The 23,416-nt window shown below is 38.9% G+C and overlaps 1 protein-coding gene across 2 annotated transcripts in view; it reads left to right on the top strand.

The window, feature by feature from the left end:
- Window positions 1-252: 252 nt before the first annotated feature.
- Window positions 253-23,416, top strand: part of sept7a (septin 7a) — a 42,124-nt gene continuing 18,960 nt past the window's right edge. For both annotated transcript variants that reach the window (XM_042506017.1, XM_042506018.1), the window contains exons 1-4: window positions 253-353; window positions 775-776; window positions 9,342-9,444; window positions 18,721-18,827. In XM_042506017.1, the coding sequence (XP_042361951.1) occupies window positions 299-353; window positions 775-776; window positions 9,342-9,444; window positions 18,721-18,827 (267 nt within the window). In that variant the 5' untranslated portion in view covers window positions 253-298. The remainder of the gene's footprint in view (window positions 354-774; window positions 777-9,341; window positions 9,445-18,720; window positions 18,828-23,416) is intronic.

Consider the following 23,416-nt stretch of genomic DNA (forward strand, 5'->3'; position numbering starts at 1 on the left):
AAAACTGTGTTTTTCCACGTCTTTACTAATCACATACCACTTGAATTTTGTTGGTGTTTTTCCAGTAAAAATTATTAGTATAACAGATAACTGTAGTACGAGGTCGTAATTGTAAGTAAAATGTGGTTCTATGCTAAACTAAAGATGTCTCACAGTCGGTATTCTCAAAGGAGAGTTTACGCATTTTGCGTTTACGTCCGCGCGTCCATCACATGGCATTACGTCCAGTAATGTGCGTACCCCACTAAGCACAACTACTACTACTTCACAGAGTTAAGCGCTGAGTTTGTGAGAGGCAATGTCAAGCGGAGAAGTATTGGTTAGTGAAGCAGACGGGAACGGCGGAATAATGGGTGAGTTTTATCACATTTTTAAACATTTCCTCTTCCGTGTGTAAACTGGAGCCAAGTCTAATATTTTGTACATTTGTGTTTTGTTTGGCGAAACGTAATGCATGGACATGAAGTGGGAACCGAACAGAGTTTAACGTTAGCCTAAGTTAGCCCGAGGTAACTGCTCTCGTGGGGAAATGTCAAACCAAACTTCATGTAAAAATCTGTTGTTTTAGCGTCTCATTGCTGTATCGGGCAGCAATTTAAGGTACACACCGCGCAAATAGTTGTGGTCTTCCGGTAATTTTGTTAAAAATTTAACGGTAACCGGTTAACCTCGTTTAGTCTGGTCGCTACCGCCCACCATGCTGTGTTATGGTGAGGTTATTGTTAACGTTATGGGAATAAACGTGTACGAAAATCATGTCTTAAACTTCATTAGCTGTAACGTTGGGTGTTACTTGGTGTTTTCGACATATGCCGAATCGAAAAGCGTCTCTTAATAATTGCTTGAATGATCTAAAATATGCAAAAACAACGTTTAGCAGTTAAGTTAAACGTGGTAGTTTGGTGTTATCTTCTTGTTGTGAATAGTGTTTGGCTAGGAGCTTTCTAAAGAAGATTTAACTACGTTATTTTAACTACAGTGCAGTAGTAGTGTGGTATTTCCTGTGTTTTTGTCATGACTGACTAGCTACGTAGTCAAGCCTGCTCATTAACGTTACAGGAAAAGTGTTAACTTGCTGCTATTGAAATGAAACCCACCACAAATATCAAAAAGAGTAAGACTGATGATGTTTTTAACAAAAATAGGATTGGACAGTTAGCCGAGAACGTGATGAAAAATCAGCTACATAGGTCGCTGTTATCATCCCAGGTGGTAAAACAGGTCTGTCATACTGAAAACAGGGAAGTTGTCGGCTATGTGATGTCAGGTAACGTGCTAAATCCTCTACATCGACAGTCACAGAAATGATTCTGTAGCGCATGCATGTGGATTTGAATTCATTTTTAATATTGCACAAATTAAAATACTAAAAATGACAAAAATAAATAAATAACACAGCATACAGTGCAGGAAGAGGCAAAAGTGGGCTTACTTGAAGTCTTCACCCAAAAAAGGTTAAAATTTCACAATGGAATTAGAAACACAAATGCAAACACAGAAATATCCATATATATGACAAAAAGTCATTAAAATATGAATTTGTTAAAAAAAAAAAAAGAAACCTATGTAAGCATGTGTGTAGATGTATCTGTGTGGATGAATGTGTGTGTGTGTGCGCAGGTCTTTATGCAGGACAGCAGTGATCAGCTACATGTCACTGAGAGATACAATAGATATACACAGATACATAGAGAATACAACACAGTTAAATGGTCCCCTTTTAAAGAGGAACGGTTTTTCGCCAAGTTTCGGTGATGCGTGCCTGGTGTTTTATGTGTGGTCATCATAAAGCCTCACATCCATACTGTAGTTAACCTTGCCATCCACAATTAAAGAGGATGTACAAATGCATGCAGTGATAAAGCATCGAAAGCTATCATGGGAATATAATTGGTTGTATCTTGCAGTCGAAGCCAAGTGGCATATTGTCTGTGCTGTTTGCATAGTGGCAATGACATAGCACAGATGGGCAGGTCAGGCATTCAGCCAGACAGAGTGTGTCAGATGGCGTCTGGTCAAATACCAGGGGGAAGTCTGTGATGATGACTGGGCTCAGTGTGAGTGTGCTCTCAGTTTGTTAAGGTGTCAGTGTAATAGCGTGTAGCCTAATTATTTCAAAGGGCATCACTGAAGAGTAGATTATTATTATACTTGCTCTGTATGCAGTTAGAGGGTTGTACATGGCCTATTTAAAGTTTTTAAGTTTCCAATCACCCCACAGGTTTAAATTTAATTGTGCTTTTCTTTACAGCAGGGACACTTAACTTGCTTTGCATAGGGGCCAGTTTTGCAAAATGACAGGAGACGAAGGGGCAATCGCAGCAGACCCATATTTTTCTCAGATTTTAGGACATTTCTAGGATTTTAGGATGTTTCAATGACATTTCTGGGATTGGTTTTAGGCTGTTTCTTGAATTTTAGGATGTTTCTTGGATGTTAGGACGTTTCTTGGATTTTTTTAATGAACAAGCTCTATTTTGATGCTGTTTTATGCACTCTCCTTATGTATACTAAAAGCACAAAAACAATTACCACTGTGAATAACTGTATTTTTATTTTGTGAATTAGAAAATGGTTGGGGGCCACCAAGCACCCTATTGGTGGCCAGATTTGGCCCACGGGCCGTAAGTTGAGTATCACTGCTTTACATTGATGTTAAAAGGACATGCACAGAGTAGCAAAGACAAAGTGTTACATCTGTTTTGGACATGTGTTTGTTAGGCTTGTGGTCTTACTTTGACTAAATTTACTTACCTTTCTAGAATATAGATGTCATTTTCAGTTTCGCAGTGTTCGCTCACTTCCAAATAGAGAATACATTATTGTCAATTCAGTGCTGTCAGCTTCCTTATACTCCAGTGTTTGTACTGAAATAGGCTGTTAGTTGTGTTCAGATTCAGGTGCATGCCTTTAGACCTGATTTTATACCACTGTTGTGGCAGAGATTAGATTTTGAAAAGCACAAAATGAGACAAGAATCAGATCTATTTGGGAATGGCATCGTGTGGCAATTTGTAGAAATTCATTATATATTAATAGTTAAATAATTTTATTGACTTAAACTGACAAAATTAGTATTTTGGGGATCATTTGTTACATACTGTATTATTCACTTTGTATAATGTTGTGTGATGTTAACAGTTTGCCATTTCTAAGGCACATTACCTCCATACAATGCAAGATCATCAGACACTATGTGTATATCATAGAAAAATACACTTACTCTGGTGGTATAATGATAACATAACTGAATGCATGCAGTCATCAGATTAAGGCAATGCTCCAGAGTGGGCTCAACAGCACTGTAGTGTGGGAGTTCTTGAGAAACATCTGTTCATGTGACAAGTGCACTGCACATGTGAAGGGAGAATGCATATTGCATTAAGGGTGCAATGCTACTGAGTTACCATGAAGCAGCACCGTAACAACATGTGATTGAAAGGCGGACACCACGCAGGACAAAAACGCGCCATAGTTATTTTTATGTAACATTTTCAAACGAAATTTTAAAAAATCATCCTACTTTAGCATGCTAAGATGATGCTCTCCCTGATACCGTTCTGGAAATAGTCATAACAAAGGCAAATTTGACCTGTTTCTACTAAATTGCATAATTAACCCTTTTGCTGCTTTCAGACGCCTTTTACAAGTATAAAATTGTTGAACCCTGAGCAAATTGGTTTGATTTCTTTTAAATACATGAGAAAAAAGACAATGAGCAACTTAACAAGAAATGTTCACAAATTACAAGAAATTAGTAAATTTCAAAAGTAAATTTTTAAAAAGCTACAGAACAAATTCATATCATAATTAGATATGATATAATTAGATATTTAAAATTATTTAGATTGAATTATTATCATTTTGTTAGTTTTCGTGTTTTTTGTGTGTGCAAATTTTCAGTTGATTTTCTTGTACTTTTTTTTTTTTTTTTACTAATTTCAGTCAGTCACTCAACAGTTATTTCTTTGAATGTTCCTCATTGCTTTCTTCCCATGTTTTTGAAAAAAAACTCTAGCCAGTTTGTCCAAGTTTCAAAGAGTTAAAGCCTCATCTTATCGACCTGTGATATCGGCAGAAATGTTCATTTCAGGCCGATATTACATTTTAAAGCTGCGAAAACCAATGATGTGCTGATAGTATCATGCATCCCTAATAACTAGCTTTGTCCAAGGCCACACTTACTGTGCTTGCCATACAGTGCTGATAATTGGCCACAACTAGTACTACTAGTTCAACTACCAGAAAGGTAGCATTCATCACTTAAGCAACAACTGCGTAGGAGTGTTATTCTTCCAGTATAACATTATGGCATAAGCCAACAGTTTAACTCTGTGCCTGCTGATGAAATGTTGCCTCTGTCAGTGTAACATAAGTGGCATGTTTTTTTATATGGCACGCTGGAGTGATATGCTATTGCTGTAGTGGCATATGTCAGTAGAAATGTCTTTCCCAGGCAGGGGTGTTAGCTGCCAACAAAACCCAGCAAATAATGTTTCCATGATGTGCCATATACCAGTTGAACAGCAGTGACATACCACCATGAATGAATGTATCACCATATGACAATTAAAGGAGCTGTAGCCTATGTCAATAAAGAGGGAAGACTTTTGCCAACCCGGAAGTTAACATCGCCCTGGTTCACGCAACAAAAGCCAAGCCAATCCTCCCACTGGATTTGGGGTTATTGCAAAAAATAGGCTTTGTGGCAAACAAACATTTCTGATACGTACACATTTTGTTCTGCAGGACAATCTTCACAATTAAACACAATTTTTGTGATTTTTGAGGTGCAATTGCCAGAAGTAAAAAGTTAACGTCGGGCTATAAACAAACCACACCAAGATTGCATAACTTCAACGTCAACACCACAACAAGGCTGTAAAGCCGTTTTCGGCACAGTTCCACTCGATGACGCTCTGTAGTGTCATTAAGCCACATGTTAGCAACCACCTTTTTTAAGACACCTAATAGCTTCAAGATTAAATAGTGGGGTCTTTATAGATGTATGTTATGTGGTAGAACAAAACGTGAATGTCTCTTAAGCTTGTGTTAACCATAGATTTTATTTCAGGCATTTAACCAAAAACCCATTCAAAAGAAACTTTTGAGTATGAGATGAAGGAACTGGAAGCGCCACAATGCTAAGTCATTGTCAGTCATTTTTGCAGTGCTTTTAAAGTATCTGTATGTGATTGGTATCTGAGTGACTTGTCATGTTAAAGTTCCATAGACCAGTAAAATGACAGTAACATAGCAATAGCCAACAGTGACATACTACCATGATCATATCAAGATGTAAAAATATTAACTTAAATTGCTGTAGACAATTTATAGGAAATTGCTCTCCGTCTCTGCAATTCAGTTTATTTCCATGTGAGGCCAAAAGTCTTCTTTGGGACCTTTTTCAATGCAGTGTGAATGCCAAGTCGTATCAACAGACATGTTTGAAAAGTTATTATTTGGTATGATGCACAAAATGTCTGGGCTCTTCTAAGGTCGTGGGAAGGGGTTTGTTGGAACCATTCGTATTCTCCCTGCAGTTGAATTTCAGTGCTCAGAGCCCTGCCTCTGCACTAGCTGGACCTCCTCGTAACCCCAGCTTCCTGGAGCCTCACTGCGTTGTTTCCGGTGCTGTTGAGCAGCAAAATGCACTGTGCATTTTTCTGCCAGTTACTGTAGTATTGCTTTCTTGCAGTGATTTCATTTGTCTTGACACTCGGTTAGAGCTTAAGCTGAAGACACAGATGTTGGTGTCTCCTTTAGAAAATCTGTTTAATTGCTCCACCTTTGAAAATAGTATCTTAGCTGTTCAATGACTGCTACTGTACATACTTTTCACCTATATACATATAGTATTCCTGAAATTACTGCAAACAAGTTACCTCAATTCTTATCTCTGTGATGACAGTAAATAGAAATACGATGACATTGCTGTGTTTTGCTGTAAGTTGATGCACAAACATCCCCAAATTCAATATGTTATTTTCTAAAGTAATTTGTGTGCATATGTGGTTACAGCTTGGCCGAGAAATTGTGACCTAGCTCAGCATTCGTGACACCTCTGCTGTAGATAATAGCACCTTACCAACAAAGCATCAGAATATAGAAGCACAGTTTCTGCTGGTGCTTTTTGTGTAACATATGTCAGTGCTCAAAATACTTTTTCTTTGTAAAATGCAATAGGCCAGGGGTTTTGACTTATATGTCTTGTCTCTAGCTCTGTAGTTTGTGTTTATCCTCTTACATGAGAGATGAGGTTATGTTTGCAGCTGTATTCACATTGTTTCAGGCTGAACGTTTGACTGCTCTGCTGTTTGTCAAACTGACTCCAGCACAGGAAGCAGCAGGCAGAGGGTTCAGGGATGTAAGCCAGTAAGCCTGTCAGAAATGTGTGTGTATGTAGTTGCAATGAGACCAGTGTGACAAGTAGAGGATGCATTGTCTTGAGCGCTCACATTAACTGGTTACAGCTCCTAAACACACAGGAAATAACTGCTCGATGATACTGTTCAGTTGCTCTACTGTAGGTCTGACATTGTTGACCAATGATAAGGGTCCTGCAGATCCTCAAAAAGTCTTAAAAGGCATTGAATTTATTAATCTAAAATTAGGGCCGTAATGTGTATTAAAAAGTCTTCAATCAATCTTTTAAAAGTCATAAAGATATGTTTTCATTAATAATTTTCTCTGACATTGCATAGTGAAATCTCAAAATAACTGGTAATAAGTATTTTATAAAGAAAATTCTGAATGTAGTATTGGGCAGATCAGGATATCCTATCAGGATAGGATTAAAGCTTGGTTTGCCTTTTTTCAAGGCAAACCAAGCTTAATAATATAATATGTTCAATGTTTTCCAGGTTTTCCACTCTAGGAAATTTGAAAAATTTTCAGCTTGTGACGTAGATCATATAACTTTTTAACTTGACCAAAAAGGAATGTTTTATGTTGAAGTAAACATTTGGAAAAAATTACACCTAATAAGTTATTGATGTCGGTAATGTTTTTCCCCTCAGTTTTGGTTGTTGTAAAATTGGTCTTAAATTTTACTTTGAATAGCAATAAAAAGTCTTAAAAAGTCTTAAATCCAACTCACCTTAAACTGTAGGAACCCTTCTGTAGAAATGTGACAGTTTCAATCAGTCATTGCCTCTTTCTAACGTCAGATGTTTTTAGAAACGTACTTTAGTGTACTGTTTAGCTGTTCAAGGAGGAAATGTATGACTCAGCTACCATGCTAAAAAAAAGTCAAGCCAAAATGAAGTGAGCAATGAGCTGAATTGATAGTTTCTGTCTTTATCTATAGTGGTCAAATTGTTTATTAGTCTACCAGGGGAAAGCAATTGTGCCAGCAGATGAGCAGAGCTACGAGAGAATTGCTGTGTCTTACTAATGTCTTACTAATGTCTTTCTCTGGTTCTCTTTTCTCTGGTGTTGTTCCTGCCTCATGGATGCGCCTGCTTTGACCGCTGCCTCGTTTCCCCATCAATTTCACCTTGACAACCTGTCTGCTCTCCAAACCAGCTGTAAGTGCTCTGTCTTTTTCTCATCAGCCTGCAGGGCCTCTGGGCTATGTGGAATGTACACAGTAAATATTGCTTATATAGAATTCACTGTTTGCTAAATTCCTATAAATGCAGTTTTCCTTTTGGTTTTCTTGCATATTTTTTAGAATTGAGTCATTTGCATGTAGACTCACCAACAGCTCGAATAAATTAGCTGATTTTAGTTGTGCTTTGTTTGAAATAATCATTAAAAATAATTCACTTTTAAGCTTTTAGATTTATTAAAAGGTGTTAAATATAGGTTGCATTTTTTTCATTAGGTCATGTAAAAACACTCCATAACAGCCTCCTCTTACTCAGCACCACTCACATTACCCATTAATAGAAGTTTATTGATAGTATGATTACTTTTGTCATCTTCAGGATGCACATTTTTATAAATTGTGTGTGAAAGTTCACTCTTAACCTTGGAAGCAGTACTTTGACAAAACAAAAATCCTAATTTAAAGGCTTTCAACCTTCGTGGATGTCACTCAGCAACTGAACAAACTCCATCCTCAGGAAAACAATAAGTAAAATGTCATGCTTAAAGACTTTGTTAGACCTCTTCTAGAGAATAACTGGCCTTTTTTGCACTGTACATCCACTCAAAGTAAGACAAGCTATATCTTTACTTAAAGGTTCTCTACTGTATGTGACATTCAGAGCATTAATATAGCAGATTTTATGTTATTTTTATCCCAACACAGCAGTTTGAGTGGTGGCGTGGATTATTGAGTTGATCCGTTTCGAGCTGATGAGATTGATGGATGAGAGGAGAAGCAGAGTGCAGAGTGACCCAGCGCAACGAAAGTTCCACTTTTACTCGTCTGTGACAACAGTATGTTAGCCACTCCGAGAGTGTGGTGCAGTGAATAACCTCACCTATTTAAATAGTGCTAGAAGATGTATTTGTGATGGCAGATGTTTAAATTGTGGCGGACAGCCACAAATAAACAAATGTAGGGGAAACCGTGGGGGCAAACCACTATTGGTTATATTAAGATACTGTGGAGTATCTTTACATTGAAAATAGTGAGCAAAGAATCCTGAGCAGAGAATAAAGTTAAGCTACCTCTGTGTGCATTTTAATTGAGCTTCTCTGTGCAAGGTGTTTTACACTTATTTATTTAGGGAGACCCGCCACAATCAAAACTTCTGCCGCCATGAATTGATTTTCTATATTTGGAATACAGTTTGGCTATCCATGACACCACACTTTCACTCAGGCGCAGTGAAATTAATCATTTATTGCACTGGGTCTAAAAGTTTGTATTCACCACCTGTGCAGCAGCTGCTCCTCTCATCCATTGCTTTGATCACTTCTGACCGGACTGATAGATCAGTTATCCACCCTGCAACTCAAACTCCACGAAGTGCTGCTGAGGTGAAGAAGAACTAATGAAGAGTTTCACCGACGTTGCATTTACGGACCCACAAACGCATCTGAATTTAGAGAGGGAACACAGAGTGCTGTTGTTAGCACTGTTTATGAAGTTAGTACCGTTAGCTGCCATCTCAGCCATCTTTATGTTGAGAACTGTATCCAGACAACTCATACACTCTGATTTTCACAAAAAGCCTTCTTTAACTATGTGTAACTAACAGAAATCACTTGTTAATTTCGAGGTAACAATGTTGTTTTTGTGGCACCACAGTAATATCAAATGCTATCAAAATTTCTTTCTGAAATCTGAGAGCAAATAATACAGTCTACCACAATGTGTTCATTTTCCTGTACAGTCTTGTGGCCAGTGGAGAAAATTATCAACTCTGTTTATTTTTGGTCCACAGCAACAGAAGAACCTGGAGGGCTACGTGGGTTTTGCAAATCTTCCCAACCAAGTTTACAGAAAATCTGTGAAGAGAGGTTTCGAGTTCACGCTTATGGTTGTGGGTGAGTAATTCTCTTGTAGCACCTTTTTCTCTCCTTGTTTCCACCCAGTCTTTGACACAATCGCACATTCATCAGAGGATAGCAAAGACTGAGAGGGTTGTGATTTCTCAATCTGTTTCCTCTTTCACGGTTGAAGATCTTAAAGATGTTGAAACATCCACATACAGTAAATCTGTGTCTGTGTTAAAACTTATAGCTCCTACTGTACATGTTCGTGTATGGAGCAGTATTGAGTTTCACAGAAACGTCACAGCTGAAAGCATTAGCAGCTGGCTGCCCAAATGCATTAGAAATGGTTTAAGTTGAGAAGGATAAGTTGCACGTAAAACAAAAGCCTGGGAAAGCATATTTAAAACATTGTTTGCTATTCAGCAGTACAGGCAGCCCTCCACTGCTGCGTGTGTTTGTGCATGTGTGTGTGTGGCTTGGATTGTGTGGTGGGAGGAGGTTTCCTGTCATTCCATTCATGCAGCCAAAGTTAAAGCCGGAGCAGCTGATTTGAAGGGAGACGCACCCATAAAACCTTTCCTTTCATGGCTGCACGTTGTGCAGAGGTACCTGAGCAGGAAGCCGCTGTGAATGCCTGCATGATGTCACATCCTGTCCCCTGCGTTCATGGCTTTCAGTACCTGCCTCCAGGGCTAAAGAGCCCATCTCCATGGCAATCAGATGAACCTCCTCCCTTCTGGCTTCGTTCATGAAGTCCTGGAGTTTCCCCCTGCTGTGCACTCTCAGGAAAGAGGCTGTTATGTGGTAATTTTGTGTGCAGCGTATAATCAGAATAGCCGGGTAATTGGCAAAAGTCAAGTGCTTGTCATGCTGGAGTAGATAGGACGCTAGATAGTGTATGCTTTTCCTTAATTTTTTGGGGTTGATGGTATTGTTAAAAACACATTTACCAACTGGGGACCCAACAGGTGTTGAATTTATGGGACTTTATGGAATTTATAGACACATATTTCAGAGTGAGACAGTTGTGAAGTTACAAACAAGTTACTTTTTTGCTGTATTTAAATGCTTACTGCATCAGACATTACAGCATTAAAAGGACATTTAATAGGGTGGAAACCAGGCGGCTCACACCCTCCGGAAAGTATGAACACACCAAGAATTAATGCATTTATTTTTATGTCTGTATTATAGGCGTATCCCACTTACAAAAGTAGCACACACCCGTTGCCCACCCAGCACATTACATAAATTACAAGGCAAAGGGTCCAACAGAGAGAGTCTGTAAATGGGTACACACTGAAATACACAAATTATACAGATGCACACATACAACCACAAAAATACTAATAACTTACAGCTTGGATCCAGTCACATAATGTAATTTGCAAGGAAAGGCTGACTGACCCTGAAACAATAGTATAAACAGCAAAACTATAGCGAAATATGTGTTTACAAACTCTCACACAACTCGTACAGTGTATTCCAAGCCACTTGTGTGCTTAGTGCTGCCAAAACACGTTGCATTACTTTCCCTTCAGTCCCTCCTGACCAGGAATAAAAATAAAACTTATCAATACTTTCACTTTTAGTCCCAGCCATATGAAAGGTAGAAACATACCCACTCAAGATAAAATCAAAAAAATAATGTGTCCACGTGATGTCTCCACATGGATTAAATGTTGATGAGATTTTGCACACGTCAGATGTAGAGCTGAAACTATTAAAAGATCAGTTGATTAAGAAAATTAATTTGCAACTATAATCAGTCATTTGTCATTAGTCAAGCTGGAATGCATAATGATTGCAGGTTCTAGTTTTTTTAATGTGAGTATTTTTATGCTTTTCTTTTTCAAAGTGTATGATAGTGAACATAATGTATTTTGGGTTTTGACTTTTGGTCAGATTTAATATTTGAGGATTTGAAGTTACTGAACGACTCTGGCAAAATATATAAGTGGGATTTTTCAATATTCTGATTTTTGGTAGAAAAGGCAAATAAACTACGAACTGAAAAAATGGCAGAATAATTGATAACCGCTATTTAAAGCCCAAGTCAAAAAGTAACAGAAACAATGCACACTTCTTACAATGGCACCATAAAAAAATCCTCTCCTGGGTAGAATATATGCTGTACAGCCTTTTAGAAAACTATGTTGTTTAATAATATTAACATTCATAAACTTTTAACTGTGATTTGTCAAATAATCTTTGCAAATTCTCAATTGGCAGTCCTGGCATTTAAGAATAGAGTTTTGAAGAAGATGGCTGTTAACCCTTGAGTAAAGTGATTAGGATGTCTTTTCTGAAAATATTGAGATAAATGAGCTTAAGTTGCACAGATAATAAGAGTTCCAGAAAACATTTTTTGGGAGAGAATTGCAGTGGGAGTCAAATGTGTGAGCCATTTCAGCCCTATTTATAATCCAGTAGATTTCTTAAATGTACATGTAATGGGGGGATAGCTATTGTCAGCTGACAAGTGAAAGTGGGCCAGAGCCATTTGTTGGTCAAAGTCAATATTTGGCTGTGATTTGCACATTGGCAGGAACTGACCTTGATGTTGGCCACTGCCACCGGAGCTCATTGTGTTTGGTCGTGGTTGACAGAGAGTTGAATGAGCTCTGTTGTATCCCTTTTTAGAAAGAATGCCCTCACGCAAACAAGAGGGGCTTTTAGGAGAAGGAGTCGAAATCTGACACAGGCAGAGGGAAATTGATGGCTTTGCCAACAGATATGTGCAGCACTTTTTTCATGCTCCAGACTTGTTAAACTTTTACTGTCTCCTGCTCCTTTTGAAGGGAAAGTCCCATTCATAAACATAGAGCGGTGCAGAGATGATGACTGCTTTCGAAAGATTATGTTGAACTTGCAGAAATTCCCTTTCACAAACGAACCGAGCACTTCTCATTTCACCTGCACATTATTAGCCCAGTGACTTGCACGCCCTATCAGATGAATTAACCTAACACGGGCTCTCTCTCAAAAGCCAAACTTTTCCTGCTTCCCCTCCACCAGCCTCTTGTATGCAGTGGTTACTGCCTTTGAATAAACCCCTCTGGTTTACACAGCTGCTGGAAATTTCCTTTAAAGGAAGTGTGTTGGCTGCAGAGCAGGCCTAGCAGCAAGTCAGTGGGCTTGGGCTTGGCGGGCTGGCTCAGTGTGAGTGGTCTTTCTCTGCATTTGGGATGCCCGGCTGTAATGACAATGAGTGGCTTTTTTGTTCATCCTTGTACATTAGAGACGAAGCATAATTAAGTCCCACCCACACTCGAGGGGATAATAATTCATCGCTCTCCACTGACTTTGTTTTGCATGATGGTGCATCATCAGTTATGTCTGCTAGCAAACAACAGATAAATGTGTTAAAGCTGCTGTGTGCCCGGATGCACTACCATCCAGGTAAATACCCTAGATCTAAGGTTTACTAGGCTGTCAAACTGAAAAACTGAGCCGTTAACCCTTTCAACCTGAGCAAATTGGCTCGATTTCTTTTAAGAACATGGGAAGAATTCAGTGAGCAACAAAAGAAAAAAGAAATGCCACAAAAATTATCAAGAAATTAGTAGAAAGTACAAGAAAATCACCTAAAATTTAGTTAAAAAAAAAAAGGAAAAGTAAAAAAAATTCAAAAAAAAGGAAATGCCCTGGTAAAAGTGCTTAAAAATGATCAGAATACTATAACATACTTGTGATTATGATTATGATAAGCAGATATGAACGTAGTTTTTTCCATGCTTTTTTCTTTTTTCCCCCTAGCTTGTTATTTAGTTATTTATTTTTAATAATTTTCAAAATCTACAAATTCATAAATCCAATCTGACGCTCCACACTAAAATGAGCGCTCGATTGTACACTGTGTTTAGGGCTCTGCTGCTCAGAGTACGCTCTGTCACTCTGAAAGTTTGTCGCTCTGGTTTACTGAACAGTGTTTGTATGAATCATTTCAAATTTGACAACCTAAACATCTTAGGTGGGTCCAAGTGTATTTCCTACTGGAATGTTTGTTAATGCAGGGCCTGACAGGAAGTAAACAGGGGCCAAAGCAACAGAATAGCAATCAAACACTCCATAATCTGACTGTGCTCAGAAAAAACAGTCGTCTGGTTTGTGTCAGAGTGCGCTTTGGTGCTCGGACCGACTATTAATGAAGACACACACACACACACACACACACACACACACACACACACACACACACACACACACGCGCGCGCACAGCAACAACAACAACAACAAATGACAGCTCCTCTGCTCCATGGGATTTTTTTTTCCTTATTAACAGTTTATTGACGATTATTGTTGGTATTTCTATTGTTGTAGTTGTGTTTTAATGCTTTTGCAACTTTGTTCTTGGAGCTTACATGCCGAAAAAGCATTTTGAATAAAAAAAAAGAGAATTTCAAATTGAGAGACAGAGAGTGAGAGAGTGTGAGAGTGGGGCATGCAGCGTAAAAATATACTATCAATATGTTGATATTGTGGAGAGCTGCCATAAATAAAGAAAGGAATGTGTGGGAAACCATTGTGCCTTGACCACTAATTTGGCCAGACAAACTGCAGAGGTTAAAGTTAAGTAGGCTGTTCAAGGCCTGGTTTTAATCTTTGTTTGCTCAAATAATGATCTTGTTGGTACATGATGATTTAATCAAATTGATATAAATATCAAAGTATTTCACCTCTGGCTATTCATTTCTTAAGATAAGCAAAGCAAGGAGTAAGGACATTGAAACAAACTGATAATATTGACTTTGTCAATATAACTTTTCCTCTCCGTTAGTTACAGGGTGCTGAAACAATCTTTGCTGAAATCTTGTTGACCACAGATATTTTCCTAGCGTTGTAGCTCTTGGTTGGATGTTATGGTGTCGCTCTGAAGGGCATGGGTTTCAGTGCAACACAATGTTCTCTGTCTTTATATGCTGGTATGGAGGATTTTAATGAAACAGCAAGAAGCCTTCATCCACTCAGCTCATTGATCAACAATATATTATTTCAAATGCGTGAAGCAGCAGGGCTCTGTTTGTGCTGAACGACGTAAAAGATCAGTCAAGTCAGTAGAACACTACTATATGCATTTTATACATTACTTTGCTGTGCTATTTCTAGAAAATGAACATTCCATATTATAAGAAAAAATATATCCCAAAATATCTTCTCTGCTCCTTAAACGTCAATGAGGCGAATCATCCGCTGAAGAGCCTCCAATTCAGACCTTGTTTTGAAAGTTTTTGGTGCGTCATTGTACACTAAACAACACAGGATAAAGGATAGGCAGGCTACACACTTTTTCAGAGGTAGTCGTGTCTCAAAATGACTTAACCGGAAAACTCAACAGTAATGGAAATAAGAAGAAGGCAGAAGGAAAAGGAGGCTAGCGCAAAGTGTGATGCACGCCCTGTTTCTCCACCTTCGTTTCCCACCACTGGAAACACTCAGGTCTGGTGCTGAATGCTAGTGAGGTCACCTGTTCCTGTATCAGAACAGGCTCTGGCCCTGTGTCCTCTACTGCCATCCAGCAGAGTGGTCGCCATGCACTAGAGGTGCTCCACAGTTTAAGATTTAATTACTGAATTATAATTTAGAAACCTATTTTCCAGTTATTTTAATGTGCCGAATGTTTTCACATCCATCACGATGATCATGTTAAATGCCAGAAAAAGCACTAAAGTAAACGTACAGCAGGAGTCTCGACAGGTTCTTATAAAAATAGAGTCTGCGGTGGCTGCTCTGTTGATGTTGTGCCCCCCACAAAATATTATTTTTTATTGTTTATTCAAGAATCCCCATTAGAAGCACATGAATGTGCCCCATGTTTTCTTAGGGTCCTGCACATTGAAATATAGTATAAACATAAAATAAAAATACAGACATCTTCAGATTTAAAAACAGTAGAGACAAAAAAATAAGAGTACAGACAACAAATATAAAATAATTGAAATGCTAGACTAAAATACCTTAATAAAAAAAACTAAAAGAAATATGTAATAGTAGTCTAAGCAGTAAAATCAGACTGCAACAAAAAAGAAAAACATCTAGACATAAAGTGATAATACAGCAATAATATGGAAAGTCATTAAAGACAGCACAAATTGATTAAAAAAAAAAACAACAACAGATAAATTCATGAAAGAAAATGGATAAACAATCAGTGTTGATCAATAATTCGGTCCAATTTTTTTTTTTTTAATTAAAATTCTGTTCCAGCTAAAATGGTAGTTTGGACAGTTGTCCTATTTATACAGCATAACTTGTTAAGATTCTTGTTTTGTGTCTACAGTAGAGTAAGAAATATAAGGAGAAAAAGAGGGCGATGATCAAATTTTGGGTAGAACTCCTTTACATTGTGAGTAAAGGGTCAAATTTCACATAGTGGTTTCGTCTGGATCCCAGAGCAGCAGTGGTTGTGAATATTTCTCTGCCGGTCAAAGCCAGTTATGATCTGATCACATCTCTGGTTCAGTTTTGTGGCGGATTCACGACCCAGTCTCATCAAAACAAGCAGCCACAGCTCTGACCAACCATGATCAGCATCTTCACTCCGCTCACCACCACGGCCGACATCATAACTCTGAGTCTGATGAGTGTGGCGCTCTCATAACCACACCTCCTCATCTTTCCTCTCCTTACACAGGGACCCGGGTCTTACTGCGTCTCCTCGGTCCTGCTGTTCCTGTCAGCTCTTAGCTCTCCTAATTCAAGTTGACATTTTTATCGCATGCATTTCACCCGCAGTTTGCACAAAACCACAGCCTCCCCCTGGTACCCATCAACCTTCAGTGCATAAGAATCCTCCATTCCCTTTTAGCCTTGAAGAAATGTTTACAGCTGTCCTGCATGTTTCATCACAGACCAGCTATAATCGCTGAAACATTTCTTTTGAGATTGCGAGATAAATGCGGCTCTACCCTCTTAGGAAAATATTTATGGCTCTGAGAGCATGCTGAGTGAAGGATCCTTTTGTGTGATGCTTTCTTCATCTCGCCGTCCTCCACCCGTTAAGTGGCTGAGTTGTTGGCAGCAGCGGCCCGTGTTGGCTGTGGCCACTCATAAAGGTCAGAAGCAGCTCTTCGGCTGCAGTGCCAGGCCGGCGTATGACTGCCTCTTCTCGCACACTGAAGCTTTTGTTCAACAGCTCCTTGTTGCCCTCCACTCACCCCAATCTTAACAGCCACACAACTGATGGTATTGGATTACCTCAGTCAGTCCCTCTAGGTTCTTGCTGACATTTTTGCATTTCAAAGAGCGCCAAACAACACATTTTGGCCCTTCAAGACTTCTCAGAGTCTAAGTTGACATCTTTACATTGTTTGTTTTGTATGACTTACAGTTCTCATCCCCTGAATATTCACTTTACAGTGATATAATACAGGAAAAAGCTACAAATTTAAGAAGACTTTTAAGAAGATGGAATAATTATAATGTTATCCAATGTATGAGTTGACAATGCGAACCCATCAACACACCTTAAATTTCAATATGACAACTTCAAGGACTGCATCTGTTATTGTCGCTCTTGGATAACATACACATTTAGTAATGAGTGGATCTTCAAGCATTTGAAAAATATATTTACTGCGACCAGATTATGTGAACTGCATATATTTAAATCCTATATTGGAGAAAAAAACTTAGCAGAGCGTCGTTCCATTGTGCTCCAGCAGCACTTCTGCCCTGCTCTTGCCTAACAAGAAGTCAATGCACAAACCCACAATTTATTCATATCCCATAGAGAGTGACTGTCATTCTATCCTGCAGCCCTGTTCTGTGCACAATAAAAACCGGGTGCAGATTTCACTCTGCATCACCAGCAAACAAGGAAATACAGCGAGTGCCACCTGACGGAGCAGTGAGTGACAACAACCCTGCACACATGTAGGAGCACGGTCTGTGGTGGAATCACTAAACAGATCTAGGGTGAAGGTACCTGTTCGTAGGAGCTACTTTTGGTTCCAAAGGTACATACCGGAAAACTTTAAAGTAAACGCAGCTTAAATATCTAGACTGGTCAGGGAACTGGTCGGTAAGCCACAGCCAATGACAAAGACAGCAGCGTTGCAGCACCTTCAAATGTGTGTGTGTTTAAGAGAGAGAGAGAGAAGGTGGAAGGTAGACTGTTTTATGGATTGTTTACCTGGGATGCTGCTTTGTCAGGTTTTGACTTTGATATTTTTAGTAAGCACCAGCTCCAATAAGCAGATATTTGGTGTTATAAGACAATATTGGCCTGGCAATGGTTCCTGTTTGGCTTTCTATTTTTGTGATCATTCTCTGTATCCTCTCTGAATTTAGAGGTGCCTGACCCCAGGGCAGGCTGAACTCTTGAGTTTTTTTTTCCTCAGCAGCAGTTTGTTGAGTTTGAGTAATGGGTTGGAAGTCAGAGCTGATCAGAGCTGATCAGATCTCATTGAGAGCAAAAACTTTCAGATGCTGCTGTTACAAAGGTTAGACCCTGCGCTGAACCACAGAATGGCGTTTTCATGGGAGCACAGCCAGTTTGACTAACATTAAAATGACTGCTGTCTTCTAAGAAGTAGAGCGTTCTATTTCTGTTTGATTTACGTACAGGTACAGTATGCTTCACTGTCACTGCGCTTGGTGCTCCTCTGCTCTGTCATTGTTGTATGACAACGTGAATAACAAAAATGGTCCAGTTTGTACCATAGTGCAGGGAGAGACAAAGGCACATGTCCAAAAATAGAAAATCAATATGTGGCAGCAGTTGCTGATATTGTTGTGGCGCCACAACGAAAAGAAGAATGGACCTGCATGAGAAGATAAAGCCACCATTGACTTTTGAAACTCTTTTTATGGAGTAAAAGAGTACATTCAAGTGTTAGTTGCATGATTGCCTCTTGTGTTAGGATTTCTTTGAGTACAACAGAATGCGATCTATGTTTTTACTCCTTTGTTCAGGGGAAATTCATGATGACTGTGGTGGTTTAAAATCTTCCTTCCCCTCTCCTCCCTTCCCATGATTCTCTGATTAGATTCCTGAAATGCAGACAGGAAAAGAATTTGGGAGGACAGAACTTCCACCCTGTCTGTCTCTTCCTTCGTCTCGTGTTAATGCTTGCCTGTTTAAAAAAAAAGGGGGGGGGGGGGGGGTAAAAGAGAGCCATTTCCCCTTGAATCTGAAACATGTAAAGAATGTCAAACTGTGAAAGACTGCATAAGAAGTGGAGTTGATAAACATCTGGAGTTTGAGTCATGTTGTGCTTCAGTCTCGCATGAAAAAGAGGATTAGGAGACAAGTATAGTGTGAAATGCATCTCTGGAGTTCACTCCCACCCACTCACTCACTCTGGCTCTGTCTTTGTCTTTCAGGGGAATCTGGGCTGGGGAAGTCGACGCTGATCAACTCACTCTTTCTGACAGACCTGTACTCCACTGAATTCCCGGGTCCTTCGCATAGAATTAAAAAAACCGTACAGGTAATTATTTTTCCCCAGAACAAGTCCACACCTTTCTTTAAGTGTCTATACTACAGTAATTTCAACCGTTGACATATTTTTCCTTGTTCATTTTGGCGTTACCCTCTCTCTTTGTATGACTCAGACACTAATGGATATTTAAACCCCAAAACAGCCAAAGTTTTTTCTGGTAATTTGAACATGATAGGTTTCCTTCTCCCTGACACCGGCCAGTGTCGGGGTGAAGGAAGTATCAGAGCCTGAGGCTGCTGTAACACAGGTGTGCCCTCACCTTTCTCTTTCAGTGTCTCGCAGCATTGCAGCCGTCAACTAAATAGTTGCAGTATGAGGTCTTGTTTTGAGAGGCTGCTCCTCCCAGCTGTTGCCACCCATGTGTTTGTTTGAGACAGTGAAACCGGTTCATCTGCTTTGACAAAGGGATAGTGTGTTTGCCAAAGGCAAATATGCATTATCATTTCAAATTAGGAGATGTAATTGGATAGTTATTATTTTGAACAATTGTAACATTTCCCTACTTGAGTTGCTTTTTAAACAATTACCTGTTTGGAAATTAAAATGTATCACTTGACTGTTGGTAAATATTTGAAAACGTAAGTAAAGCTGTATAATTTTTTTGCATATGTTAGATAAAATGTAGACTTTATTAATGCCATCATGATCTGTAAACTAACATCTAAAGGCACAAAACTGTTGATGATATCATTCAACGTTTACAACCTGGGAATATTTGGATGTAAATACTTGGAATTGGCATGAGAACCTGAGCACTCAACTTAGACGTCAGTATTTGGTCAGCATACAGAGTAATCACATTTTATTTTTTCATACATTGTTAAAGAAAATAATACTAAAGTAATACAAATTGTATGACCGAAAACTAGAATGCTATTGATATGAAGATAATGTGAAAGTATGATTCCTGAAGTTGTCTCATCATATGCCATTTATAACTGATGAATAATGACTGAGTATTACATGCTCTAGCAGCAGTTCTAAAAAAAAAAAAAACAAAACCCATAGTGCTTTCTCTGTGTAGTTCACTGCTTACTATGCTGCAGCAGAACCACCAGACCGGGTCTGGTTGTGGGTGTCTGGAGAAAGGAAGACTCATAGCTGCAGCAGAGTTGTGTTTGTGAGCGCTGACTTGCCAGCCCCCACAGAAGCTCTGTCATGTGGGCTGAAGCATGTTTGTAAGAGCGGACATGAAATTTGTGGAGCGTAAATATTAGCAGCTAGGTGTGATGTGATATGAAAAGTGAAGTTACCTTATTGGTGGATACTGTTGGTTTCTGGATGTGCGAGGGCGCTTTCTGCTACTGAGTGTATGAATGAGGTTGTGCTGCAGTCTGAGTGCGTCGTGTGAATGAGGAAGGCTGCAAGGTTTACTCTTTGATCTGAAACAGTATACTGTCGTGCTGAAAGCTGTTGAACAGTATGTGCATACACTCGGAGTGAGGGATTTAAAGTGCGTGTGTCATATGTAAACAGCTTTATGGAAAGGAATGTGTGTGCCAGTCATGACAGTCGAGAGTTTAGTCTAGCTGAGATGGCCAGTGGCCTATGCTTGATTGGATACGATCATCTCTGTAAACACCATATATTTACTCCTTACTGCGACACAAGGCTCAAGTGTAAACATTGGGCAAATATTGCTAAAAAAACACATTCCATGCATTTTGAAAGACAACATTTTATTGATGACATGGATGTGTTGGGGGAAAAAACAGTCTCAGAAACCACACCTAAACAGCCTAGCGGCCCTTTCAGCCCACGGTTAGTTTGACTTTGCTAAAACAGATTCTCAAGTTGCTCGTCTTCTGTGTTGTTGGCTATGTGTTTTCAGTTGCCCAAGCAAAATGTATTATGCTGTCTTAACCTGTTCTGACAGAGTAACTCCCGAAGAAGTGTTTTTTGCCCTTAAATTGACACTAAATGTATAATTTATAAGCAAATTACATTAATCAAACACATCTTTCATTAGCATAAGTTACTATGGATGTCACTAAATCAACCAAATCATAACTATAAGTCCAACCATGTAGCATATTCATAAGCACATACTGAGGAATTTTAGATTTGAGCTGCCCACATTGACTACTGCATACCAAAATGCTGAAACAAGGTAGTATTTACCATGAGTTGATGAAATTAAGTACACAGGTGAATACATTTTTTACTTATCCAGGCACAAAATCTGATCTGTATATTTTACAATAATAATTTCATATGACTTGGATCACCAATGTAGAACTGATAACCAAACGAACTCCACTACATCCATTATCTCACATGTGTGTGATTCTTCCTGACAGGTATCTAATGTTTGACAGGAGGTCCTTACTAACCACATAAAATGAGAAACATATTGGCTTTTACTAAGATGCATAATTAGCCTCAGAGCTACAGCTGCCATAATTGAAGAAATTAGATATAAGCACGGTGCTGGCGCTGCGTTTCCTGTGTCTCAATGATAATAGATCTCATACACCTCCATTACAGTGCGTACTGCACAAAACTCTAAACAAACAGACAACTTCCTGTGATGACAGACTGATAAAACGAGGCACGCGCCTCAGTATACAGTAAACTACCCCTCCCCATTCCAGGATAAGGAGCGTCCTCCTATATGACGAAAGCATGACTCTCTCATGACTGGTTATTACTTCACACAGGCCCTGGGTGGATCCATGTGCAGTACAGACCTCCTCTGTAAGATGTGTCACCACTTTGTGACACACTTTTCAAGACGTGTTTTAAAGAGTCATTTCGTTCCCAGTTAAACCTCTTGATAGGTGCACACAAACACTACACACTATTTCAAAGGCTCAAAGCTTTGATTCACTGACCCCTTATACTAAGTGAAAGGCTTTTTTTTTTTTTTTTTTTTTTTTTTTTTTTTAAAAGCAGTGTGCCATTAAAGTGCTTATTATGCCAGTCACCCAGCATGTTTAACCAGGTCAGATGTTTGGTAGTGGATTAGCCAGTTGAACAACAGTTTTTTTTTTCTCCCTGGCTTTATCATTTAGGGCTATATTAATCTCAGTAGGCCACCTTTGTCTTTAACTTTAAAATAGTACCATATCAGTAACAGAGATATAGTCCAAGGTGGAAGTCATTAAGTTTGTTTCTTTTGCACAACTTTTGTTGCCAAGCACTTATTTCTTTCACAACTCATGCTGATTACTAGGGTTGTGTTCGACTTTAATACACTTTGGTAAGGACTGAGTGTAGTGAATAGCATTCAAAGCATATAAACCAAAGTATTGACATATCTTGTTTTTGTTCAGATTTTCTGAACTTACCAGACTGCTCTAACTGTTCCGTTATTTGTCTTTAACCACTTAGTTATTATATCAACTGCACTGATGATTATTTAGGAAAATTCTCATTTTGTGAATATTTTGTCAAAGTCGCAATAATCAAATCTTCAACATTGTTGCAATATCAATATGGAGATATTTGTTCCCAGTAACCCCTGTTACTGTATCCCTGTACATCATCATCCTAAATTCCACTGAGAAAACTCAAATGTTCAGGTAACTCAGACCACCTAAGTTTTATTTAAGTTGTTAACACTTAAAAAGGAACAAGTTAATATCAGTTATCATTTTTTAGTTGCAATAACTTCACTAATTTACATAAATACAGCAACATTTTATATAAACTTTAAGAAAAAGATAATTTAAGATAATATAACTAGCCTTTTTCAGGGCAAATTAGTTTTCTAGATTTTTTTAAGAGATCAACAGTGTCGATGTATTTGATGCTTGAGAATTTGTAGAACTACATATTCAACTTGCATTTTAATTTCTATATTGGCTGGTAATGGTTTGTGTTTCAGACCCAAAGCATATTTTTAGGCCATTGAAAGTAGTAGCTCTGACCCTGATAAAAGCATCATTTCAATATCTCTCCAAAATTCAAGTAGTGTCATTGGCACTGGTACTTTCAAACTGTACCCAGCTGTACCACATTAACCTTTTTGTGTTGATTCCAAACAAATCAGTAATGTAAAACACATCACTGTTCCCTACCAGACATGTTTACAATAGCAAATGTTAATGCTCTCATGAGCTCACTACAGGTTAAATACTTGTCATGTAAAATCAAACAGTACCAGACATAGAAGCTGCAGGCACGACTGTGCAGAGAATACAATAGCCACCAGGAGCAATCCTGAGTATATGAGGCATGCGGTTTATACCCTGAATCCTCAGCCTTTGTTGCTGTTTGCAGTGACAGAGCAGTGGATGAAGGTTTGGCAGTCTCCTCAAATAGAGCTCGCAGCTGCATAGCTTTACTTGAGCTTCCTTTTGAAGAGTGAAAGGTGATACTGTTGGTGTGAAGGAGCTCCGGCAGGCTTCTCTCTCCTGTCCTCTGCCTGTAGTAAGGAATTACAAGTGTTCAGTTTGGGTTAGTGTACAGTAGATCGGCTGCATAGCGAGGATCTTCCCATCACCCGTTCCTTGTGATCTTCTGCTTTGCTCTAAATCTCCTGTAATCCCTGGCAACACACCGAGGGGCTCTGTCTGCCCTCGCCCCACTGCTGCTTCCAATTTGTTTACCTTCCCATTACACCTCCCCGGCTT

Source organism: Plectropomus leopardus, chromosome 18 (assembly GCF_008729295.1).
Source record: "Plectropomus leopardus isolate mb chromosome 18, YSFRI_Pleo_2.0, whole genome shotgun sequence".
NCBI classification, from domain to species: Eukaryota; Metazoa; Chordata; class Actinopteri; order Perciformes; family Serranidae; genus Plectropomus; species Plectropomus leopardus.